Source organism: Parus major, chromosome 1 (assembly GCF_001522545.3).
Source record: "Parus major isolate Abel chromosome 1, Parus_major1.1, whole genome shotgun sequence".
In the NCBI taxonomy this organism is placed as follows: domain Eukaryota; kingdom Metazoa; phylum Chordata; class Aves; order Passeriformes; family Paridae; genus Parus; species Parus major.
Genome location: NC_031768.1, coordinates 65,461,441 through 65,489,323, shown reverse-complemented (window position 1 = coordinate 65,489,323; position 27,883 = coordinate 65,461,441). Strand labels below are relative to the sequence as shown.

Genomic DNA, 27,883 nt, shown 5'->3' with positions numbered 1-27,883 from the left:
ATTATTTAGAAAAGTTTCAGCTTCAATATAATATGCAGTTATTTCCATACCTTTTTGATTAAAGTTCAATTTGAATCGAAAATGGGCTTGCTAGCCTTCAGACTATATCTGCCATATGGTAGTGAAGTTATTTTTCTTTCTTTTTTTTCTGTAATCATGGCATGATTTATGCAAATAAAGACTCTGTAATCATGTTTTTTTTATTTTTTCCCCTGTCTACATACTCTTATTGTCTTCAGTAGGATTGCAGTGGAGTAACTCAGGGGAAATCTGGCTCTATGACTGCTCTGTAGTCTATCTTTTGTTGATGTCAGTATAGTTTTTCTTCCTATGAATATGTTGGCTCTGGAATGCTAATTTTTAAAATTATGCTTATTTGTATAACTAAAATAAGGAGAAATTATGCTGAGTAAACAAAAGGAGCTGCTATACTGAGTGAAACATTATGCTTTTCTTTATCATCATAATTTTCTAGATTAACTTGTACCTTAAAATATCTTAACTTAACAGACCTTTCTGGTTGTTTTGCTTAAGTTCTTTGGCTTAATTTATGCAAATAATATTTCCTCTCTAATACTACTTTGATAAACATCACCTAAAATTAATTACAGTATCATAAAGGCCTGCATTCATGCTGGAAACATTCCAAAGAAGTAAATTTTGCTGTACCTAAATGCAGTACATGGCTTTTAAGGATATTTCTGATTTCATGGTGAAATCCTGCAATTAACAAAGGTGCAAGGAAGTAGAAGTAAATAGAAATATTTATGATCTGGTGACTCAAAGGATTAGAAGCAGGTGAACCATTATGGCTTCCTAAGACTTTGCAGACCTGCTGTTCAGAGCAAGTCTTCAGTTTGCCTCTTTGCTTCCTTTCCAAACCGCCTGTTTAATGCTTTGATTGAACAAAGAGTTCAAGCCTGTGCTTATTATTACAAAGGAGTAATTGCATCCTTAAAATCAGTCACATGTTGAAGAGTTCAGTCTGATTTGGTAATCAAATTAGTCTGTCTTTGATAAATGCATTTTCACTCTTCCTGAAACATGTTGCATTGATTGTAGTTTCCTTATGACCTTGCCAAATGATACAACTGGGCAGACAATGCTGTGTCTTTTAACTTCTGCAGCTACATATGAGTCTACATAGGTAGAGTAATACTCACTTTTTTGGCATGGTATTATCAGACTGCTTTTTATGGTTCTAACACCTCAGGTGTAATTTACTGATGTCTTTTTATTGAGGGCAACATCATAGCTCAGAAAACAACTGTGAGCCGCCTGATGGTTTCGTAGCGTATAGAGATCAAAGAACTGGTAAAAGGCACAGTATCTTCACCACTAACTGAGGCCTTCTAGTGAGATTCTGTGGGCTATTAATGAATTAGAGAAAATAATGGCTTCAGTGAATAAAACTAAGAAATTCAAATGACTTATTTTTTTCTGAAAAAAATGTATTTTGGCTGTTACAGTAACCTAATTCAACATCAGGTCAGCTCTGCCATGTCAGCAGCTTGGTGATGGATTTCCAGATCTCAATTCAGCTGGTTGCAGAGGTTGAGTTTTATGAAGGGAGAGAAGTAGAAAAACTAAGATTTGATGCCATCAAAGCATAAAACCCTTTCTAGAATTTTGATTAAAAGTGAATGTTGATGAGTTTCTTGCCTTTCCTTGGGAAATTACTTTCCCAAATATATATATATATTTTTCTCTGAACAGGAGCAACACAACACATAACATCATGTAGGTACAAGATATTTAAATATTCTTTGTATGAGATTGCATTGTAGCTAACTAAATGAAAAGTGACTGTGAAAGAGGGTGTGTCACATTCCACATATGGGATATATAACACCCCTTCCTTTACCAAAATTGCATGAATTGTTTTCTAAAAACATTTAAATGTATAAAAATTGAAAACCTGGAGCATTTTGTTGCAATCAGAGTCTTCTGCAGTTCCCATTTTGAGCAGATACTTCATTGTTCTCTAGCAGCAAGGGAAGCACATTCATTTGTGCATCTTCATATTGGTGATGGCATATTGAAGAAAGAAATGGTTTGATCAAAGTTGGGTGGTTTTAGCAAAACAGAAAACAGTGGGTCTTCCTGTATTAGCTGGAACAAGAAGGTGTGGAACCAATTTATTGTGCATAATTTCTTCCACTCTCTGCTGAAAAAAATATGAATCTTTCAGACACTGTAGATATGGAGTAAATAAGGACGTTTTTAGTATATTTTGATTTTCTGTAGAGTTCACTCAAATCAAGCATCCAAATGCAAAGTCCAGCACTTGACAGTTTATAGATTTTTGAGGCACCCTAGGAGATTGTGAATAAAGACTAAAAGCAGCTGCTAAGCTGTACTGATACATAAATGTTGTTTTGTCATGGGAGGAACAGAAAGTCTGTGACAGAAATGCTTTGTAAATTTAATGATCTCTTTAGTATTTTTATTTTCTGTGTTTATTAATTTGTATGTAGCATTAGTCAAAATTTACTGGAAACCATATGTCTTTGAGAGTTCTATGTAAGAACTGTTGTTATTCTATAAAATGCAATATTAAGTATGATTACATTTGGATATTTCTTTAGATAAATTGTTTCATAAAGATTATAGAAACAACTTTAAAATATTTTGCTTTTTCTCCTGTGTCCTGTAAAGTGTATCTTTGGTATCCTATAGTCTACAGTAAAATAAGGCTAGCCAAACTGGCAAGACCTAATGTACTGTTATTTGGGTAAATACACTTGCATGGTCATTTTTGTATGCCCAGTTTGTAAGCTGAAATATGGCAGATGTTCATAACTTACACACTGGCAATTTAGACAAATAATTGTAATAACTGTACACTCCAGTCACATACCAACGTTCACTCATCCTTTCTCTGGAAGAAGTTCAGTGCATCTCTAGGAGTATGTACATGCATCTTTAGGAGTAGATTGTTCACGTATTTGCAAACACTGTGCAGTTTGACACCTTGTATATGACTAAGTTTTAAGAATATATTCAGCTTCCAAAGTCTAGAAATAACACACAATGTACCCAAGGTGCAACTGAAAGCTGAAGCATTGGGTGTCCTTATTTAGTCTTGGTAAACTATACAAATACTACTACATACATTCTTTAAATTCACTGAACTCAGACTACACATTAGGAATTGTATATTTTGTTGCTGTTGTTTTTAACAGATACAAATATTTCTTTATTTTTACACATTTATAAGATCTAAATTTCTTTTTAAAAAGTTATCTAAGGAGATGAATTTATTTTCCTTTTAAAAATTTCCTTGTCTTTTTTTTTAGGCAAGAACTATTTTCTCTAGGAATGAGTTTTTAACAATGAGGCTGGTTCTGCCTGTTGCAGATTTTTTTCTTTAATGCATCAGTCTAGACTGACTCTAGTCCCCTATATTTTACCAAACAGGGAGAGTATATGCAATGGTCAATTTAAGACTTGGTGCGTGGTATTTGGTTATTGTGATGTCAAATTGAATATAGAAGAGTTGAGGGTTTCTGCTTTCCTCTTCCTTGGCACGTAGTTTGATTCTTTCTCCCTTATCCAGACATGTAAGTTTCAAAAAAAGTGTGGAAATTGAGTATCATAGGAGCTTCTGCTCCTCTTCCAAATTTGAATGAAATGCAATTTGGAAGTCATTATGAAGAGACAGGCAGATGAACATGTGAGCAGATAACTGAGTAAAATTTGTTTCTTTCAGAAACCAGGCTATAAATAGAAATCTTCAAGCTTACTGGGATATAGGAAAGAATCATGGGTAGTTGACCATAGAGGAGCTGCACAAATTGTGTAATAAATACAGTCAACCTGTGTGATGGAAGTGTATGTCACTTTAATGTATCACTCTCTCACATTATTGAACTTATCTTAATATATCCATTTGAAACAGGGAAATGGTATTCCTCTTTCATTCTTTCTGGACAAGCCTGGCACCAGGAGCTCTGCAGTTTCTTTTAATCACAGTCTTTTAACCAGGTTCAGAATAAAACAAACCACAAAATATTTTATTATTTATAATAACATCTATATTTATTGCAATAATAATATTTATATTTATTGCAATGCTGTAGTAGTGATAAAATAAAATATACTTCCTAACTTTAGCCATTTCTCAAATAAGGGTAACAGTGTCTTCTTGACTTCATTAAATGAAATAAAAAAGCTTCTGAGAGAATCTGAAATTAATCACACTTAAAATGTTGCCCTACATTTTAACATTTAATGAGACTCTTAAAAAAATCGTTCTTTAAAAATATTTCCTAGGAGAATCTCTCTGGCCACACCCCGACAACTTTATAAATCCTCCAACATGACTCAGCGCTGGCAGAGACGGGAGATATCCAACTTTGAATACTTGATGTTCCTCAATACTATAGCAGGTAAGGTTTCTGGCTCTTTAATACCTTGTAATATGTTTATGTTTGTCAAAGTCTTAAGCAACGTGACTTGATAGAATACATTTATCCCTCTAGAATTCAGCTGCAGCTTTGTGATATATTCTGAAACACACACACATTAAATTTTATCACAAAATGCACAACCTATCACAGAGACTTTAGATTCATGTATTGCTGTGAAGGCTGTTCCTTGCTCCCCTTCTGCCATTTCCTCTGCTGACAGCTTTGTCTGAAGCTTTATTAGAGTCAACAAACCATTGCCAGAGAGTGTCTGGAAATAATAATGGGAAAATGTAATTTCGCTACTTCATCATTCTCAGCAACAGCAACTAGACAGCAGAATAACAACAGTATTCTGCCTAGTACAGATGTCACCTGGATTGTGGTATGATTAGATTACAGCATCTTTTCTCATTTAGTTCTTTGAGATGAAATATAATATCAGATTAGGTATTTAAAATGAGAAATAACTGCCATAGACATCCATTTGTTATTGGCAAAAGAAGAGCTTTTCTGGCAATTGTCATTAATTAAACATTTGCAAAGATATTATTCCTTTCACCTTTCCCTTTTTTATGTGTTAACTCCAACGTTAATTTTAAATGTAAAAAGCAGCAGTTTTATACACGATATACGGAGATTTCCAGGAGGTTGTCTACTATTATGATTCCTGCCTGTAGCACACATGCTGCTTATGAACCTGCCTGTGGAGAGCCTCATACAGACATTTCACTTCAGTGAGCTTTAATTTGAAAGCCAAATTAAATTCCACCAGGCATCACTTTGTACTCCAGTGTTACAACTCCCATCTTTACTTGGTCCTGACTTTTGTGCTCGAGGTTATCCTCAGGCCAGACATAAGACACATGTAAGTGTGAAACCCAAAGGTAGCGCTCGTTATGCTGACCAGTCTGGGGACAGTCACTGCGTTCTTCCCAGTAGGGCAGTGGCAGAATTCAGGAGCTGTCAAACTCACTCGCTTTGAACCCTCAGGCTTTGGCCTCTGTGCTTAGATGGTCGTCATCTTCCACGCATCTAGTCTTACGGATGTTAATAAATGTGTCATCAACTTATCCCAGTGTGATACAGAAGTGTTAGCACTGAACAGTTGGAAATCTGAGGGCATGTTTACCTTGTGCAGTGGAGCAAAAAGCAGAATCCCTGAAACTCCTGGAGATCTGGGCTGGAAAGTCCATATGGTGAAGTCCAGTGCAGGCTCACCAGCTTGGTTCCCAAGCATTTTAGCTGCGGTTCCGCAGATCTCTGCTGGAGGAAGGAGCCCTGCTGAGCGTTTATTGCCTCTGGTGCAATGCCAGAATGCTGCTATCCTGCTTCTGGACACTGGCCTGTCTCCAGCTGCTTCGTGCCTCTCACACATCCGCTGCCCTTCTAGTGGTGAGGAAATGCAGGCGAGCCCTTGCTGGCTCCCTGGCTGCCTCACCTAACTTGGAGGATTTACTGGAGAAGTGGGAAGTCAGCCTGGGTCCCCTCAGTCCTTGTCCAATACATTACAGACAGAACTGTCCTTCACTGGTAAATTCCTTTTTTATGTATTCATTTCTTCTGTAAGCAGTGAATTTAAGGTCTTTAAATGAGAGTACACAAGAGATAAGCCGTTTTTTGAATAAATTATTTTTTTTTAATTTTTAATCGGTTTAAAACTCCAAAGTCACTTTGTTTTAGGTACCTCACCAAAGCATCCAAACTGGAAGACAGCATTATGTCTGAAGTAATTTAGAAATTGCAGTTACACTTACACTAACATATCTATCAGTTAACAAGCTTCAGCCTGAACAAATTCCCTCAGAGTATCTCAGACTCTCAAAAAAATATTTTTTGACCTGTTGTTTGATACTAGTACTACTGGGCAGGCTTTATAGCCAAACACTTGGGGTGATAGCATGAGGTAGGATTCTCTTAAGGTCATTTAGTGTCACTCTTCTGCCTGATAATAAGATGGCTTGATATTAACATTCCAGGTTCCACCTGCTATGGCCAGTGTCTGAAGGATTACTGACTATTTGTTTGGGTTTTTCTTGGTGTGTGTCCATGAATTTCTGTCCTATTTGAAAAAACTGTTTAGTCACTATCCCTAGGAGTGTCTCTCTCTGACTCAAGACATTTAATTTCTAGCAGATTTATTGGTAAATAATCTTACAGGTAAATATCATTTGTTCAGGTAATCTCATTGGTTAATTGCATAGGATGCCTTGCTCATTCCACTGCGTTTTCTACCATCTCATAAAATCTTTCATCAGTATGTGATTTTTTTAAAAACTTGAATAAAATTTATCCTTGGTAGCTGAACTTGCCAATGACACACAAAACCTTTTCTGAAAATAACATCAGAGAATGAAAGCTGACTGAAACCCAACAGGCAATTCTACATATGACAGTAAACTCTTTATTCCAGTTTGGAACAAAACCCAAAGTCTTCCAACTTTTTGACAGAAGCAAAAAATCCCCTCAAGTTATTTTTTGGAAGATCAACCAGGTTTTGTAGTTTCAATGAAGTCTGCAGTTCATCTAGAAAGCTCAGTTCCAAAAACTCCTGAAGTACTTGGGGGTATTTGCAAAGAACCACCTCATAAATTCCTGGCAAGCCAGAAACCCACACACACCAGAGTGCACATGAGCTCGAAGTCCAGTCATGGGGGAGAAAGCTTTGAAAAAGAAATCTATGTTAGAAAGTCTAGAATCTCTCCCATCCCCAAACTGATCCTAGCTCCACCGTTGCATGGCCTTGTACCACCAGGGCATGAGATCTGGGAAACTGCAGCATCGAGAGTGTGAGGCAGCCTGAGTGACACCACTGCTTTTAAAGCTGTGCCTGCATTTCTCTAAGTCTTTTTGAAAGGTGTTCTTCAGAAATATTTCCCTTGCAACAAATAAGTGTTTTCTGATGGAGCACTAACAAAATTAATAAGTATACCAGAAATAGAGTACTGGAAGCAAAGAACCTCTACTAACTTGTTTAGTTAGTTTTGATAACTGCCCAAGTACAACTGTATTAAACAGACACAAAATCCTATATGCACTGCAGACAGGACCCTCAGCAGTCAGAAAAAAATACAGGATTTTTTATTTTGTACACACAAATAGAGTACTGAGTATACTTGTGACCTCCTTTCCTAAGTAAAGATGTATGTTATTTTCTTTCTTCTTGGAAATCCAATTTCCAATTACAGTCCTAATTATACTCTTTTGTAATGAGATTCCATAAGAAATATTTCCTTATAAGTTACAACTTCTTTGCCAGCAATTGTTAGTGTAGCAGCAATGACATAGTTTTAGAATATAACTGTTTATTTAAGCAGCATCTTATTGTCTAACAGTATTACTGTTTTCAGCTATTGGGAAAGATATCCATCCTATTTTTTTTTTTTTTTTATTTTTTATTTTTAATTAATGTTGCCATTAAGCTCCTACTGGTTTATTCAGCAAATCTAAGCTGTAGTTTAGTCAGAAACATGGAAGTTTGACATTTAAGAATTGTGGATTAACTGTTGGTAAGTAGGTGATAAGTAAGGTCCTCATCCAAATAGAGGTCCACTAACAAAAGTGGTTTAGTACATCTTTTGCCTATTCTTTGTAGCTTTCTTTTTTTTTTTTTTTTAGAATGGTGCTTAATTAGTCTCTAGCCCTCTACAAAAGAGTAAGAAAGCACTCATTTTCTTGTGATCCTCCTCTGAAATTACACAAGAAGCAGTAGTCTTGGAAATGTGATGTTCAGAAGTGTGGGTTCTGACACCAGCTTATTTGTCTTGTTGTGACATCATGCAGCTGGGTCCTTCCCCACAAGAAGTCCTCTGCCTGTTTATTAATACTCTTAATTACACAGACTGGTTGGCCTCTGTACAACGGAACCACTGAAATAAATACATTAATCTCTTCTTAAATCTCTCCCTGGTTTGCTGGTATGTCTGTCCTGAGAAGCATGACCCCTGGCTGTTCTGCATGTCCTTAATGTTTGAAGTATCCTCTTGAAAAAAAATCCATCTTTCTATGATGTTATCTTTTATTTTTATTGTCCTATTACCCCTTAGAAACATTGCTGTGCTTCATGTCTAGATTAATTGTTCCTACTGTGATCTGTGCTCATGACTTAATAACTTTCTTCTTCGGCTCTCAATGGTCTCTCTTTCTAGATCATTTCCTATCCAATCTTATGTGTGATTGCTGGCACTGACGTTGCCTGATGTCTTATTGCAATATCAATTCAAAATCTCTCTCCTTCTTCAAAACTCTCTAAAGCCTGGTTTCAACCTGTTTCTCTGGCCCTCTAGTTGCTATTTTCTCACCTCCCTCTTCTGTCTCCAAGCTCTTCACCTCTTTCTTGCCCTTCTTTCTGGCTCGAGCATATTTCATCATGTTTACAGCTCTGGGCTTTCCTCCCTAAGGTAAACACTGCACTCTGCTACTTATCAATCAGTCTCAGTGTTATACTCGCCATGCCCCTGGTTTTTGTCCTGGCTGTGTAGACATAAGCCTTCCTGGTTGCCTCCCCCCTTCTCCCTCTACCTGCTTCATTCTTGGGGGTCCTTTTGTTTTAGCTATGATTATACTAATTGTCCTCTCTGCATGGGACCTGCATATATGTCAACTGAACCCTCTGGGTGATATAGGAAGCAGGTAATTTTTACTATTCTCACTTAAAACATTAAAAAGAGTGCTTAAAAGGAGTCCCACTACAGCAAAAGTATCAAGAGGATTTGGAACAAGAAGTTGTTTTTTAATATCATTGCAGTGCTCACTGTTTTAGCTAAAAGTCTAGATTTCAAATCTATTTCTCAGTATTTAAATAATATCTGCTGTTTGATTTCAAACTGCAGTATATTAAATGTGTGCTTGCATTTGTATTTATTGCAATTTTAATTCTTTTAAATCCTACATGCCACTTCTTTTAAAAGAAATTAAGAATAATTGCATCCATAATTTTTGTGAGTAATTTCTTCTAGTGGAAAGGGATTATTTTTAAAGGTTTATGGAAAAAAATGACATCCTCAATTAGGTAGTAAATTCAGATGAACTTCTTCCCCCTCACCGATTTTTTTTTTGCCTGTTTAGCATTTTCCACTTTTTTACTCTGTGATGTACAAGCCCTCACTGGTTAATTATGTATATATTTAGCTACTGCATGTGTTGGGCTTATTATTGTCATCTAATTAGATGTAACTTGAACTACTTACTTCTAGAAAAATCATTAAAAATTCTTTCCTAATGACCTAGAGATGACAAAATGTCTGTAAAGTGTGAAGAAGCAGACAAGCACAGGAACATCGCTCTTAAAGAGTGTTAATCCAGATGCTGCAATCATCTAATTAAACAATATTTTGCTGTCATTAACATTTTCACCAAGGAATTGCAGTTATAATTTCTTTGTCAGCTGTCTCTAGCTCACTTTACCTTAGAAACTAAAGTGCCATATAAAAACATTAAATTGGATGGTTTAATTAAAAAGTTTTGGGTTTTTTTTTTTTTTAATGAAGAAACATATCCAGCATTTCTGAGATCTCATTTACTATGCCTCATTTTTATTGTTCAAGTAGATTAGTGTCACAGGGCTTGCAATATTTAATATTCAGCCTTTAAATCTCTGTAAGCCTACTTGAGGGGAAATCTGAAGGTTCTGAAAAGGTATAGGGACTACCAACAGTCATGCAGGTTTATGTTCTATATTTATTTAGCTAAAGAAAGGACCAAATAATTCTTGCTGGAAGCACCAGACAATTGATGAGATGGCTAAGTATATTCATCTGCTGACTTTACTCTGAAAATAATCAATTGTGAAGCCAGAACAGATCAAGACAGCATTTCTAATAAAGTGAAACCACTAATATTTATGCATGTTTAGAATTAGGGATTTGTAATCCCATTATAGGCCTAGATCACTGTCCTCTGCTCAGATAAGTACAGATGTGTGGTCTTACCTCGTAGGTTTGGTCTGCTTTCACAATTTAAATTAGGTTCATCTTTTTGAGTCCGTTTTATTTGTTGATATTAAGGACAAAATTGTTGAATTGAGAAAAATAAATCACTAACTTTTTAAAAAAACAAATTAAGAGCTATTCTTGCAGTTATTATCTTCATAAATAAAATATGTTTTATAAAAATCAAAGTAGGAGAGAAGAGAATATTTTGATTTTTCTCACAAGACTTATATTTACCAAATACGTAATCTTGAAGGCTTCATTATTTGCAACTTATCTTACCTAAGCTGAGAGAGAAGGTGCTTCAAATTATTTCTCATGTGAGTTAAAAAACTGCACAGAGGAGTTACTGCAGTGTTCTGACATGGAGCTAATGTCATATGATAATTTCTTCATTTGTCTATACTACAAGTAACCCCTCAGCAAGAGAGAACTCATATGCCAGTGAGACTCAGGATTGCTTATTCTTATACTCTATTCACACAATTGATTTTCCCATATGGAATGGGAACAGTCAAGATCTTGTTGACTGAATATTGAAATTAAATCTATATGAAAAGAATGAAATAAATATAAAAATTAAATGAAATCACAATATGAAAAAAAATGTCAATTTCAAAATTGAAAGTAATTTTGTATGACCCTACGTTTCCTTTCAAAATTTTGAAAAAGGATGTTCTCACTTTTTAAATACTTCTATAAAATGGTTACAATTGAAGATTTTTATTACTATGAGCTCTTCATACAAGTTTTGATTCTGCAGCATCTTCATTTTTACTTAGGCTTTCTAATGGACTGCAGTCAAGTCTCAGTCATTCTCTTCCTGGACCTCAGAGTTCTTTTAGTCTGCTCTTTGCATAAACTAATGTCTCTCTATTGTGGAAGGTTTTGCATGCTCTTCTGTTAACTTAATTAAAGATTCTGATGGAAAACCTTTTATTGTATGAAGCTGTAGTTTTGTAAAGCCCATATTTTAAAGCACCCTTAATTTGATAATCTCAAGAAACTTTACAAGTCATATGCAATTAAACACTTGCCAAAGAAGAAAATAATATTCTGATTTGATGGATGTAGAAAAAGAGGCAGAATTGTCTTCCTTCAAAACATATAGAGCCCCCTCCCAAAAGTCTAAAAGGATTAATATTCTAGCAGAGGATACCTTTCCTTTTCCTCCCTTACAAGGATAAATTCTGGTATACTACTTGATTTAGTTTGTTACATTCTTACTCTGTCCAAGAGTCATTTTGCATTCATTCATTCATTCATTCTTGATATTATAGAAGAAGTGGTTTTGTTTCTATACATGTTTATTTGTGTAAATAGCAGACAGTGCTGGAATTGCTTGTTTGACAAAGTTATATTTGCACCTTAAATATTTTTTTTGTATTCTTGTGAACATCTATGTTTTCAGAGAGCAAAAGTGAGGATGCACAACTCTTAAGAATATGCACTTCTGTATACAGTGAAACGTTGTGCAAAATAAAAACATGTTTTTTGTTCATCAACTTCTGTTGAAAAAATGAGGTGTTTGTAGAGCAGTGAAAGTTTCACATTTCATTAAAGCAGAACTGATTTTTGTGGAGAATTGCAACTGCTACTCAGAACAAGGAAGCCTGTGTTTTCCTGTGCCGGGTTTTGTACCCCAGGAATCTGTCCAGAATCTGGAAGGAAGCAGTTAGTGAGACAGGGCTGTAAATCTGCCTCAGGACTGGGAATTGTTAACCTGGATTATTTCAGTCTGCTAATTATATTATATAAATACACACACACATATATTTATGACCTGATTTTGTTTTTTAAGACTCATGTTGCATATTGAGTGGTTCTCACTACAGCAATAGGATGGACAGTTCTGTACTATGAAATTTAATTTGTCTTATCACTGAAATGTTAGATTCTACTAAATACTAGAGAATAAAAAATAGCAACCTTTCCCAAACACACTTTTCTTTCTGATTAATTCATAATTTTTAGTTCACTGAAGTTGCAGATTGTTCTTATGAAATGGTCTATCCATTTCAAAGATAGTCTAACCATCTAAAGATTGTTTTTGCACATTTGAGCTGCTGGGATGACAGCAGTGCTTCTTTCATGATTGAAGAAAGTGGCCTGGGATAGTCATCTCTGTCTTTTATACAGGAGAACTGTTTTTTCATTATCCATGTGATTGAAAAATAGTGCTACAGCAAACATGACTTTCATCATTTTGATTCCACAGTTGTGGAACCTCACCATTTCTTCTGTGAAGAAGTACCATAGGGAATGATGGATTAGAATGGACTATCTAGGACAGACCTAGATTTGCAAACCTCAAATTTATCCCCTTGCTGTTTGAATTCTCATTTATCTTTGCCAGCTATGACAAGTTCCTAGGAAAGTAGAAGTCTAGTTCTTTTGAATTTCTACATTCATGATATAAAAATATCTTGATGGAAATAAAAAAAGAAAGTGTTTATGGGGCATTTTAGTTGATCTTAAAAGATATTATTTCAGTTTGTGTGCTGACTTCTGGTTCAAGATAAGTGCATCTAAATGACTGTTTTTTTCTGTTCATACCTGATTCTGTCAAAGTGGTGGGAACTGGGAACATGTGATGCAACAAATGTAACCACTAGATTTTTTTCTAGCTGAACAAGCAGACACTATTTCCTAATTCTTAAAACTTTCCTTTTCAATAGGACGAACATACAATGACCTGAACCAATACCCTGTATTTCCGTGGGTTTTAACAAACTATGAGTCTGAAGAGTTAGATCTGACCCTTCCAGGCAACTTCAGAGATCTTTCAAAGGTATGGTTCATTTTTGTTAAAGAACAGTCAGTCAGCCCTTTTAGAAAGACATTTTGCTTTATGTTTATAGTCTGGTTAAGTAAGGTCTTAAACTCATGAAAGTCTGAAATAGACTTCTCTATTTTAGAATTATTTTATACTGAATCTCTACATTATGCTACTTCCATGTCCCTCACTTATCTGGTTCCAAATCTGCAACTCCTACATACCTTCTGACTAATGGAACAGGAGTGCATCAGACCACTTGATCTCACTAATTATGCCTTTTAGTTTATAAAAGCAGATCCTCTGGAAATAAAATGCTTGGACTAATATTTCACTTTATTTTGTAGTGACTAGAATAGTATAATATATTATCAGCATCTTCTTTTGATTTAATAGTTAGTAAGGGGCAATAGTTAGTAACTTGGGCACTTAGTGCTTTATAATATAAAAAAAAAATCCTAGGTTTTTGTTGGGTTTTTTGGTGTTTTTTTTTGGTTTTTTTTTTTTGGCACAATATTGTCATCAATACCCAGCTCTGGTATTCTGGTTGTGCTAACAGACTGCAGGGAAGTCTGTCCTGGCCAAGCATAGCAAAAACATATGGAGGGGCTCTACTTTTGGCTGGCTGAAATAAGCACAAAAAAGAGGTCTCAAAACTGTATTGTGAGAACTATCTTTCCTGGTTGCTGTCAGTTAAGTGTATGCACTGTCTTGCCAGTGAAGGTGGCAAGATAGTGGATAGTCCTGCAACATCCCCAGTGTGAGGTTTCTGTTGTCTGGTGCGTCAGCTTTCTGGCATCCTTACCACAGCTCCTCAGCTAAGAGGGGGAAGTTGCTTGTACAAATTGAGTGAGGCTCCAAACCACAGGAAGCTGTCACTCACTGCCTTTAGGAGTGAGGCTGGAGAGGAGAAAATGACCCCCAAGGCCTGTTCTGCAGTCCTGTGCTGCAGACCCTGCATTCCCTTCTGCTGCTGGGCAGACGTGAGTGTTTCTGGGCTTTATGGTTTAAGTCTGGATTTTTTTCCTCCTCTCCCTGCAAGCACACATCCTGGGGAGCAATGGAGACATCCTGCCCTGGATATTTGACAGTTTCATCTCTGCTGGAAAGAGTGTGCTTGCAGTACCTCCAGATGTGTTGTAACCATTCCTGGAAGGCTGCTTTTGTAAGACGTCCAAACTAATTTGAGTAGGACTTGAATTTATAATAGCGGACAGAGACACCTAAGTTTGCACTCATTTTTTTTTCTTAGACAAATAAAAAAAATAAATAAGCAAATAAACCCAGAATTTACAGTACATTCACAGTATGCCTCAAAAGGAAATAAATTGCTTGATACTTCCGTTAGGTTATGTAAAACTTCTGACCTTTCACAGTATTATAGGTATGTTTCACAAATGTGTTTTTCAGTTCTGTAACACCATTGTAACCTGTGCCAAGAACAATAAAAGAACCACAGACATAACTTAAAAAAAGACCTGTGATCATTTTACACTGGCTTGTTCCCTAGCATGTATGAAAGTATTGCTGGTTTAGAGTTGTTCAGAAAGATAAACCTTTCATTAAGGTGCTTACGCTTTTCAAAATCTCTCAAACTCACTTTCTGTAAGTATTAATAGCACTTCATGTGGTGAAGTGCAACAAGATTAGACAGTGTCTCATGAGTCCTTTGCTAGGTATTTAGTTTGGTTCAATCCACACTTTTATAGCAATCTACTAAAATCTGTAATTGCTACAGGACGCAGTGTGATAGCTGAATAGATAGGTTTTCCTCGGGAGTTAGTAAAGACTCATTATGGAATTAGTGCATGTATAGCTTATTAAGTATCTAATTGTTCTGTATCTACTGTTGTTAGTGCTCTCCTCAAAAGGAAATGTAAAATCAAGTCCATGGCTATTTATTTTTCATCAAGAACTCATGCAATGTGCACCTTTTCTAGCCAATTTGAAAACTTACCAAAAGCTATTGCTGGTTTCCTCTGGAACAGCTAGGGTTTTGACCACTGAAAAGCCTACACAGAACTAGTCAAGGAAAATGACCTTTCCTTTTTGGAAATGTCTGGGCTCCATTTATCCCACAGATGTATGAGAAAATGTATGTGAAATCTCTAAAGTGTTGTGAAATACTCAGAATAAAAGGGTTGTAATTGTCAATTTTTTGCAGGGTTCATTATCATAATATCAAATAGATTTCATTTCACCATGGATTTAAAAGGAAAAATAGGTTAATGATTTTATTTTAAAATGCAGTGGCCAGTTAGTATGGAATGCCTGACTTGGGCTGTTAGGTGTTGTGTCCTGTTTCAATTTTTGCATTATCAGTAAAAATCTTAAAAATTTGAATATCTCTGAGGCATTACCTTGTCAATTCTGTTTTCATTTTTGATACTGTCCTGCATCTATGAGCCCCTTCTTTTCTTTTCTTGGTGGTAGCCTGGTGCTTAGGAGCAGGAGTTAGTGATTTATTGTTAGCAATATTGAAGGAGGTTGTGCTAGCAAGCCTCAGCCAGACCTCTGGAGCAGACCCACACAGTATCCTATCCTGAGGAGCAACTTCCTTCTGTCAGATCTTGCCCTGCAATGGAGACATTTTCCTGCAGAGCTGATGGCAGATCAGGACCTCCAGATAAGCTGTTGATGGATAAAACCTCCTTTGTCAGTTCCTGACCTTCTGTGTCCCTGTAAATTTTGTCCTTAGTTTCACAAAGCTTCTGTCCTTGATATTTAGCAATTAATAGTCCTCAAACAATCTTTTGAAATTATTTAGAATTTTAACACTATTGCATATACGGTAAAAGCCAAGAGAAGAAATGAAACTAAAAGAGAGGTCACCTACCATGCTTTGTTTTCTTGGTTTAAAATAGTTTTTGTAGTTAAATGTAGGTGCTAAATCTAGCTTTTAAAAATATTTTGTTATTTCTTGCTCAAAGTTCATACAATACTCCAGTGTCAGTTCTGATAATTGACTACACAATTTTTCATTTTTTTTAATCTTTGGCTTCTAGGCTTTCTTTATAAAAGCTTTTATCTTTGTGATATCACAACTCCTAAGTGAACATACAATCAAATGCAGTTCATGTGGGTTTTGGAGATGAAATTAGAGGTGTTTGTCTAGCTTACAATGTCAGTGATGGAGTAAAACATGCACCTTTGGAATTTAGCCCAAACTTAAATATATACATTCATGCAAAGCCGTCTTGAACATGTAACTTGTACTTTCCTTCCATTCCATTTCATTCTGGTTTTATGTGGCACTCCTTATTGGGATATTTTTAGATCCAGATTTCACTTGTTCTCTCACTACAATTACATTTAAATATTAGTTTGAAAATTCTCTGTCCTTTTCCTTTTAGGTGTTTGGAAATTCTGTTCTCAAAGCTTTTTGGTTTTTTTTTCCTTTTACATATAGTTTTAGATTTGAAACCAGTGTCTGTGGGCATGGAATGTGCCATAGTAGTGGGATATATTGTACCTTTCATGTGATTAGACAGTGTAGGTTCAAGTTTTATTCATTACATATACAAGGTTAAAGGTTATATTTATTGTTTGACAGGATCAAAAGCTAATGAAAGAGGCTGTCATAGATACATAGATTATCTTTTCAGTATCAAACCATCAGGTGATCTGCTTATTTTCTTCTTTGTTGAAATTTCCTTTAGAAGAATACTTAGGATATTAAACATTATTCCAGGAAACATGCACACAACCCTCACCATATAGGGATTTTTTTGTGAGGTTCAAGACACTTAAAATGTAGCATGGTTTGTTTGTATAAAATTGTATGAGTTTTACTCCTAAATTATAGTGAATGCATGGTTTTGACATGCTGCATTGTCCCTGCTCATTAAAGTGTAAACGGGAATTTCTCCTCATTTACTTCCAGTCATACATCCTGTTAAATAAAATGATTTCTTCACCAGGCGAAGTAATACTAATATTGACATGTGTATGAAACATCACACACCCATTCATTGAGTGGAAAAAATTATGTTTTGTTAATATAGAAGGTGTTTGACTGATGGGTGGTGATAAGCATAACCACTTTTCCTTATTACTGTGCCATTTCAAGAAAAGGAAGTGATAAAGCCCCAAGGCTTCTAAATGTAATAATGCAAATGAACACATCCAAGTGTGAATATTTCAAGGCAACCACACTTAATACTTCCAAAAATGTATATGCTGTGGAATGGAGTCTATGGGCTTATTAAGAGCCCTTCATTGGAAAAATGAAATAATTTTTCTGTAAAATTAAAATTCCCTCTTTATCATATGTAACTCTTCCATCAGAAGAAGAACTACACAAAATTAAAGCCACACAATTAAATGTGTTTTTCTTAGATAAAATGTTCATTTACTGAGGGAAACTCTGGTACTATGAATCTGTGAGTGCTCTTATATTTGATATTGCTGATATCTGGTTTTCATATTAGGATGCTGAAGAAAAATTGGTTTACAAATTTGGATGAAATTGAAATTGAATTTTAAGTTTAAAGTGTCATTCAAAGACAACCTATTTATAGGTTTTTTGTTCAGTGGGTGTTTTTTAATAAAAAAACAAACAGTCAGAAAAAGCTCAGTCAGTTTTCAGATGGAGACAAATAAAGCCAGATTCAAGATTCCTTTGTACCCAGATACAATTCTGTGCAGTGTATCACAAAAAACAACAACAACAAAACAACCAAACCCCCCCCCCAAAAAAAAAAAAAAACCTACAAAAAAACCCCACCCCAAAACAACAAAAAACCACCAGATGAGGTAGCAGCCTCGTGAATTAGGGTCAAGTTAAGCAGAATATTTCAGTAGCTAGATAAATAGGATGCTACATTCTGTTCTGCTGTCATGAGACAATATAGTTCTAGGAAGATACTTGGCCAAGAAGTAGATATTACATGAACTACCATAATGTGTATGGTAGATGTAAACACTAGATGTAAGTTGTATTGGCAATATGTATTGACTTGTTCAAAAGCCAGATATATAAAGAGATTAGCCAGGTAAAAAAAAAATAAATAAATAAAGATGTAGTAGTGTGTTTTTAATGTTAAAGTAAATGGTTGCCTTGTTTTTAAATGGTAAAGAAACATAAAATAAACTGAAGCAGCAGGTTTTAGAACATCAGAAGTGTAGTGGCTGAATAGGCATTGTCATACAGTGCCTGTTCTGTTCCCTCCTTCCCTCTCCTAATAGTCTTTCCAGATATTTTCTCATGAAAGTTGCAGTACCATGCAAGAACAGAAATTACTCTCATTAACATTTTACCTAAAGACTCCATTTTATTCAGACAATGTTTTGTGCATTTCAGGAATTTTCTTCAAATGAATCCTAAATTAATTGAAAGAAAAAAAAAATTGATAATAATTCTGAAAATAATATTGATGAGGATGAAGGTAATCCAGAATACAGCTTTTAAGTTTTATCATTTAATAGAATTAATCATAAATATTCTGAAAGTAGATTATTTTAGCTATTTGTACAGTCATTTTTATATGAAAATGGGAGTGCACAATCTTACATCATTATTCCTTTTATCTTTTAAATTGAAGTAACACCTCTCATTGAACAACCTAGAAAATATGATGGCATATTTACATTAGTATTTTATGTGACTTTAAAAATTATTGTCAAATTCTTGAGCGAAACAACCTTTTTATTAAATACAACTATATATATTATATTAAAAATTGTATTTAAAGGTACTGATTAAATCATCATTAAAATTTTGCTAGTCTATAAAATAAAATACCTCATAATTATTTTGAGCATCAGTTATACCTCACAGGCCTTGTTACTGTAGTCAATTTACAGTGAATAATGAAAACACATTGCTTATTTGATGAAAGACTTCTAATCAGCATCAACTGTGTTTTGAAAGGCCAGGAGTTTTCCATATTTTCAATCTTGCATTAATCACCATATTCATTCTCCACTGTGCCTTCAAACCTATATGTACAATAATATGGTGACAGATGACATCTCTGTCTTCCATAGCCTCAGAACTCACAGCAGCATAGGATAACATGCACCTTCGTAGTGGAGGGAAGAGATATGCTCAGGGTGTTTCTTCATTACAAATACAATCTCACCAATTTGTCTGTTATTTTGTGTTCCCTTCTCAGAGGGGGTGAACATTTCATTTTAACACACTACAGTGTGAATTACTGCTTTAGCTCTTCAAATGTTCAGTTGGGACTGGAATTTTTTCTGCCAGAGAAGTGGATGCACAGTACCTTAATGAGGGTGGTGTCAGCAGGTTCCATCCGGTCCCCAAAGCAAAACAGAGCCTGATACAATTTAGCAAAGAGCACATATATCTGCACAGTTTGTCAGTCCAATGGGAAAAGAATGTCTCTTTCAAGGAAGCTGTTGAACAACCATTTCTATATAATGATAACTTAAAGGCTATAATACTGCCAGTGTGTTTCCTGACACTGGCAGGATGTGTAACGAAACCAAGTATAACAAAAATGCAAATATTTATTTTTTCCTATTGCCAGTATTTGGGAAACAAACCTGGAAAGTGTTAGGGAATGGCTCATACTTCTCTTTCAAGAATGTTTTGTGAGGTCTTTCAGTGCAGTCTGCACCAGATAACACCGATCCTTAGGGATTACTCAATCATTTTACACATATGAGTAAACTATTAACATCTTCATGACACAGCAAAGTATTAAGCACCCAGAGTGCTTAATGTGAAAAATATTGAAATCATAATGTTTTAAAATGTAAGTGTTCACCAAAGACTGGCATTTAAAAACAAGCTCTAAATCAGAAAATATCATGTTCTTTGTCAGCCTTTTAAGCAGCCATCTCAAAAAGCATAGCAGCGCTGAAAGAATAAGTAACTTGCAGCTTTAATTTTTTTTAGTTACATTTAGTTACATATTTAGTTACAGTTACTAGTGCAGTGAAACACAGAGATTTGACCTTGTAATGGTATTTCCTTTCTGAATTACTTTGGACTTTAATTCAGTAGAAAAATTGTGCAGCAAAATAAAATATAAAAATACTGTTAGCATTTTGAAAAGGGTCAAAGTTCTTGGCTTTACCTTTTTTATTCCTCATACCGTTAATAATATAAATTCTAATTAAAATTTGATTAATGCAAATCAAGTAATAATTTCAAACTACAATAAGTTTATACAATTATTTGGTGTGGAAGGGTGCTCTCCTCTAGCTATTAAACTCCACGTGTTTGGTTAATTTTATAATAAAAGCTAAAATCTGTATTTTCTTTGTCCAAGTAACTTTTGCATCACACAGTAACAAATACGTTTTGCAAAATCTTCTGAGATAAAGTGGGTTAAAAAATCTTAAAAAAGCTTGTATTCCTCAAGTAGCCACATCAAAACCAATCATTCCTACTACTGCCTTACACCTCTTTTGTTTTTCACCTAATTTGTCCTTTAAGTTTGCTTAGAAGGGACTTCAAATTTTTGAGTAAATTCCACATTCTATTGTTTTCAAGTACAAAGCTTGTTTGCTTTGTTCAGTAAAATGTGGCTTTGTTCAGTCAGAAAGTACACCCAGTCCTGAGGACTATGCATGTTTTTTAAGTATTTCTGCTTAGGATCACCGGACACCATCAGCAGTTCCGCGTGAAATCTTTTCATCATGAACTGCGCATTACAAAGTATCCTGTGCGAGCAAAAGTCAGTTTTCATTAACTGTGTGATTATGGTGAATGACAGCAACAGAAATATTAGTTTGGCCTCAATGCATTTTAAATGCAGTTTTAGAAGTCTATTTCCAGAAGAATGTTACTGAACTAATTGGGAAACAACTTCTACTTCAAGAAGGTCTTGAAAGTTTGCAGATGTGGATCACTTATATTTGTCAGTTAAAATAAGGAAACTCGTAAGACTTTTAGTACACAAAGCCTTTGAAAATAGACTCTAAGCTTACAGCTATCTCAGGGGTTACTACAGTGTGGGATGTGTTTGGTTGCAGAGTCTCCTGTGCAGTGAATGTTAGTGCAGAATTAACCTATGCCATATCAGACATGCTGCCCTTTGGCTGATAATATTTTTGACCTCTTACCACTTCACAGCCTATTGGTGCTTTGAACCCAAAGAGAGCTGTCTTCTATGCAGAACGATATGAGACGTGGGAAGATGATCAGACTCCACCTTATCATTACAACACCCACTACTCTACATCTACTTCTACCTTGGCTTGGCTTGTTCGTATTGTAAGTATTTCTGGATCCTGGTTTTCACAAATACCTTTATTTCCATCACCTCTTCTGTCACTTCCCACTGTTCTGTTTTGTTTTGTTTTTATGAAAGAACCTTTGTATTAAAATCTCATTGTTCTTCCCTACCTTAAAATCTCAGAAATTCCCCAGTATATACTTTATGTACTCTTTTGTAGTGATCAGGGGGTCCTTCCTACCCAAACAATCCGAAATAAAATTAAACATAAAATTGTGGTGGTATCAGGATGTACACAATGAGAAAAATACATCTAAAACTCTTTCCACCCCCCAAAAAATATCTCTAGTTAATACAGAAATCTGATACTGTTCATATTCATTTCTTTTCAGCTAGGGACAGATCCATGCAACATTAAAAAAAACAAAGCTTTTTTTGTAAGAACATTAGATTGTCACATCAAGAATTATATAACCAGTTTTATATTAAAGCAGCATAGAGTAATGTTTTATGCAAATAAACTATGCTTCTAAATTAATGAATATCTCTACAGTTTTCAGAAATGTGAAATGTGGATTCTAACTTCAAACTGTTATGTCAGTTCTGGAAACCTCATGTTCCTATGACCAAAACCAGATCTAGGGAAGGGGACCAAACTTCAAAGATAGAATGAATCTGAATTCCATGTATGTGTTATCACAATTACTTACAGAATAAAGAGTGTTGATGAGACACTGAAGGTTTCACAGAGAAACCTGAATTAATGAAAAATTGAGTGACCATGTAATTACTTAAAGTATACCCTGCCAATAAAAATCTGTTGTATAAGGTGTACTCTAAGAATATTTTACATACAGCAAAGCAAAACAGAGCCACACAAAGCTTGATAATCGAGTTTTTGCTTATCTCAGCTTCCCTTAGACATGTTAATTTTTTTTTCTGCTCAGAAGAAACTTGTGTCTGTGAGTCCAGGGTATACTTCTTAAACCATGGGAAACCGTGTTGATTACACTCCTGTATTGGGTAGCCACTGTATTTCTTTTAAGTATTGCTAATTTATTCATCTACTGAATATATTTTATGTTTTATGTTTATGGGTACACATGTGCTTCTTTGTTGCCCTAAAGTAGATTAAAAACAGTAGTTTTATTTGCATGTTTATCTATTAACTTTGGCTGCTGTACAGCAAAAGATCCCATCTTGCTAGTCAGCAAATTCTCAGAGCTGGAAGTCTGGTTACAGGATGAATGTACAACACACCAAGGAGTATTCATTTCCTGTATTAGGCTTAAGCAATGTCATTTTTGCTACTGTTGTTTATGTATTACTGTAGGTATTCTTGCTCTCTTTGTGTTCTCACATAAAAGAGCAGGAGAACAAGTTCTTTGTCTTGATGGCCTTGCAATATAGACCTTAGAAATTACTTTTGTTAGAGGAAACAGTGTAACTGAGAGTAGAAAGCAGAAGTGGAAACCACTGATATCCAAATAAGAGGTTGCCAATGAAACGGTAAAAATAACAGATAACTTAAATACAGGGACACTCCTATGTAGGTATTTTAAAAACTATTTAAATATGATTGACCAGCAAAGAAAAGCAATCTCTAATGGGAGTAGACAACAGAAGTGAAAGAAGACAAATCCAGGGAAAGTTTAAACTTCAGAAAAAGAGAAAAAATATAAAAATATGATAAGACTGGATAAGGCAGCAAAGGGAAACCTTAAATAGATATTTGAAAATAAGTGTGTATAGAGGAAAAGATAATGGCAATGAAGATTATGAAGTCATAGTGATCTACAGAGAGATATTCTTATTACAAAATAAAGGATGAAATATCCTAAGGGAGAAGATTGTGCCAGTGAAATTGATAAGACTAGGTCAGATTTCTGTAAGTTCAAGTAGTATTTCTTGCTCGTGAATTTCTTGAGCTAGAGCTTTGATATGAGTTTGTGAAGAAGACTCTGTAAGAAAAGGTAAATTACAGTCTAGTCCAGAAAAAGCAAGGTGACATTAAGAGATGCAGAGATTCAGACAGAAAAATACTTTCAGTATTTTGAAAGACTGGAGAACAGTGATGGGAAAAGATGTGTTACTGCAGAGCTTTTGATAGAAAGTGACACAGAGAGTGAAGGACAGTAGTACAAATTAAAACCATGTGTAAACCAAAGAAAAAGAGAAAAGGAAAAGCAAAAGAAAAAGCAAAAAGCAAGGAAACAAATGAAAAATCTATAACAAAAAGTAAATTGAAAATGAGAGTTTAGATAGAATCAGAACAAAACAGTATTTAGTAATAGGGATCCAAGGAGAGAAGCTGCCTACTTAGACCTTAGTATTGGAGGACACAGTATTTGCTGTAGCTAAGGAAGTTTCAGCCACTCTGAAGTACAGATATATAGAGAGAATTGCATAATTGCCACAAAACCTTAAAAATTATTTTAAGTCTTCCTTTTCAGCTTTGACAGATGCAATCTGGTTTCTGTCAGTTGTCTTCAAAACATTGCTTTTAATATCATATTTTTCAGTCAATTCTGTGATAATCTGTTCCCTACTGCCTTATATTTCCCTCAGTTGCTTTCCCTTATCTGATGTATTGTGGTGGGTTGGCTCTGCCTAGATGTCAGGTACCCACCAAAACTGCTCTACTACTCCCTTCTTCAGCTGGGAAGGAGAGAGAAAGAATAAGGAAAGACTCATGGATTGAGATAAGGGCAGGGAGAGATCCCTTACCAATTACTGACAAAGGCAGAACAGATTCAGCTTGGGGAAATTAGTTTTAATTATTACCAGTCAAATTAGTAGGATACCGAGAAAATAAAGTAAAATCTTAAAACCACCTTCTTCCAAACCCCTCCCTTCTTCTCTGGACTTAAGTCCTAAATTCTCTCTCCTCTTTCCACCAACATGGAGGAATGGGAAAATGGGGACTGTGCTCAGTTTATCACATGCTGTCTCTGCCACTCCTTTCTCCTCTGAGGACTCCACACTCTTCCCCTGCTCCAGTGTGGAGTCCGTTCCATGGGAGACAGTCCTCCATGAGCTTCCCTAAAATGAAAACTTCCCACTCATGGAAGGACTCCAGTGTGGGTCCCTCCCATAGTGTGCAGTCCCTCAGGAGCAGACTGCAACAGTGGGTCCCCTGTGGGCTTACAAGTCCTGACAACAAATCTGCCCCCACACGGGCTCCACTCTCCATGGAAGCACTGGTCCCTGCCAGGAGCTTACTCCAGCACAGGCTTCCCTGTGGGGCTCATGGCCTTCCTCAGGCACCCGTCTGCTGTGGCATGGATTCCTCCAGGGGCTGCAGGTAGAGCTTTACTCCTGTCTGGACCTCCATGGTCTGTAGGGGCGCAGCTGTCTCACCATGGTCTGCACCATGGGCTGGAAGGGAATCTCCACTCCAGAGCCTGGAGCACCTCCTGGCCCTCCTCCTGCACTGACTTTGTTGTCTGCAGAGCTGTTCCTCTCACATATTCTCATTCCTCCCTCTCTCTTTAGTGTTCTGCAGTTTTTCCCTGGTCCTTCTTAAGCCTGTTATCATAAAGGCACTTTGTTATAACTGACAGGCTTAGCCTTGGTCAGCAGCAGGTCCATCCTGGAGCCAACTCGTGTTGGCATTGTTGGATATGGCGAAAGCTTCTCACAGAAGCCACCCTTGTAGCCTCCTCCACTACCAAAATTTTGCCACACAAACCCAATACATGTATCAGGCTGTTTTTTTTAAAACACAATGAATGTCTTAGCCCCAGTTCTGTCCTGTATTTTGATATTGAATATTGAATTTGGATATCTCTCCCTTTGTTTCACTATTAATACATATTCTGCTGTGTGTATTTCTGAGTAAATGAAATTGGATATTCATAGTTTGTCACTAGGTGACTTGACCTCCAGAAGACTCATTTTCTTATGTGCATTTCATCTGGAGCTGTGAATATTTAAGTTGCAGAAGACAGAATAGATAGAACCAAGAATGCCACTTCAGAATGCCATAGAGTCCAGTGACTTGACCTGAAAAGTAATCAGAAGGAAAAACAAAAATGAATGAATTCTGAATTGAATGAATTCTTGAATCAAGTAGAATGTGAATATCATCATTGGTTTTGGATTTTTAGAAGAAATAGGATAGAGTTATGGTACAACTGAATGTTCTCAATAATTGCTACTGAAGAAGTTATACTTGTGTAAATCAATTGCATCTTCATGGAAACAGAGACCAGTGCTTGTGGTATTCAAGAAGTTCGTAGAGAATAATTGTCTTCCAGTTGCTGTTGCAATGACTGTATATTTGTACAAGGTAGAAGTTCTGGCTTTATTATGAGCTAGATTGGATTGAGTTAAAACCATTTTTTAGTGAGATTCAAAGGTGAGGAGGACTGGATGTCATCCAGTAAACAGAAGTGAATTTGGGTCTTCTTTTTGTTAGATTTTAGAAAGACAATCACAGATGTATCAGGCAAAAGGTGTGTCTCACTCTGACAAACCCTTACATACTCTCTCTCTCCTCTTAGAAATGGCTGGAAAGACATTTTTGTTTGACATAGGATGTCTTAGGGACACATCCCTTCCTTCTCCCTCTTCTACCCCCACTGTAAATGATTCAAATGAGTCTGGGTACTGCTAAAAGGGAAGTGTGGGGAGAAAAGTACTACTGAATGGAAAAATTTGTTGTTCTCACAGCTCAAGCTTGTGTTCAGTGTAATCAAGTCCCCCACGAATTTCTCTCCTTGTTGGCAGTGAACAAGGCATGAATTTTATTCAGAATATTAGGAGCGAGTGAGATGGAGTTATAATGAAAACATTGTGCTGCTTTATAGCTTTCACAGCAACAAAACCTTTACATGAAATGACAGTAATCGGTATCATAGAATAACAGTATTTAAATGAGAATATTGAATACAGATATGAATTATATTTATATAATATAAGCACTTGACTTCCCGGAGAATAAAAATTACCTTAAAATTATGTTAGAGGTCTGAGATAAAGCAAGTGAAAGCTCTGAATTTCTGCTAAGGATTAAGAATCCAAAAAGATAGGCACAACAGGCCTATGCAGGATAGCATAATAGGGCACCCTGTAGTGCTCAGCTACTAAAAGTTTAATCCTTGATTATGAATTTTATTGCTTTTGTGTATTTGTCTCAGATGCCTAAAATAATGTTGTCATGGAAGTTTGGATTAATATTTTTACATAATTTATTTTAATTACATCATTTTTCTGATTTCTGCTTCTTTTAAATCCATCCATTGCTTCTGATTCCAGAACCTCTGCAATGATCCACAGTCTGCTCCACAATAATATTCAGAAAAATTACACATATCTAATAAAGAAAAAAGGGACGGGTAGGAGTTGTTTGCAATTTTTTCTTCTCAGATCAAGAACATATGATGTTTCTGAGTCAGGGCAAGCTAGAATACAGCATTTGAAAATACAGCTATTGAAAATATATACAAAGAATTGGGAGATGAAATAAATTTAAAAGCAAAATAATTCTAATATTTAAAAAATGTAAATTTAATAAAATTACAATATTAACAGAATTTTAGGACAAATTAATATAATCCTATTTCTGTATATGCTATTTTCCATTTTCTAGTTTTGTGTCTGAATCTTACACATTTTCACTGATATTTTACATTAATTTCACTATAAGGAGCACTGGAAAATCTGGATAAATAAAAGCTTATTTTCTTTCAATATTTCAGTTAATTGTGGTAATTCATATTACTCACCCAGTTGAGCTACTGTTAAATTTTAATATTCTATTTAAATTATAAATCTCTTCCTCACCACACAGCCTTTCAATATTCAGAAATGCAAATAAAGCCATTGTGCAATGAGATTTAGGGTCCTCCAACAAAAAATTGTATTGTCATGATTTTGTATTTAATTTGATTATTTTAATTAATTATTTAACAGATATTAGGATTCTCTGATTGGAATAAATGCATGGATGGAAGTATATTTATGAGATACTATTCTTTTGAATGTGTCTGTTAAAAACAAATTCCCCATGTTTTAAGAGGAGAAAATTTGGTTAGAGTTTTTTTTTCTTTGAAAGGAAACTAGCCTGTGTTGACTGCTGTGCATGATAGAAAAATTAATTGGGAAGACATGTAGAATAATGGTAGAGAAACAATGGTCTCTGGAAGTCAGAATTCCATCTTTTATTTTCCTCTTTTTTTTGGATATTTTCACTGTTTTTGCATCTGTGCTTTCCTTATGTGAATTGTAATTTCTCTTAAGGACTATGTAAACATGATTTTTTTCATATGTTTTTCATCTGGGGCAATTTACGAACAATATGTATAATGTGGTATAATTCCTTCAAAAATTCTTTATTAATGGAGGAGTTCCCTGACTTGTTCAAAAGTTTCATAGAAGGAAACAGAGAATATTTAGAATAAAATTCAAATAATAGATGAGTAATAGTGTATTAACAATTGTGATCTGGTGATCATGAACTGCTTTGATTAACAACATTTCCAAATGATCGGGATATGCAATGAAATAAGTTTGGGTGTGAATTTAATGAAAGGGACTTTCTTAAAAATATTCCCCATGAGACTCTGGCAAAGAGGAAGGAGCAACTTCCATCCCTGTAGGCACACTGCCAACTAT

The 27,883-nt window shown here is 35.4% G+C and overlaps 1 protein-coding gene across 9 annotated transcripts in view; it reads left to right on the top strand.

Moving 5' to 3' along the window:
• Window positions 1-27,883, top strand: part of NBEA (neurobeachin) — a 457,700-nt gene that overhangs the window by 361,565 nt on the left and 68,252 nt on the right. For all 9 annotated transcript variants that reach the window (XM_033515238.1, XM_019006696.2, XM_015628205.3 and 6 more), the window contains 3 exons: window positions 4,276-4,391; window positions 13,018-13,130; window positions 21,163-21,303. In XM_033515238.1, the coding sequence (XP_033371129.1) occupies window positions 4,276-4,391; window positions 13,018-13,130; window positions 21,163-21,303 (370 nt within the window). The remainder of the gene's footprint in view (window positions 1-4,275; window positions 4,392-13,017; window positions 13,131-21,162; window positions 21,304-27,883) is intronic.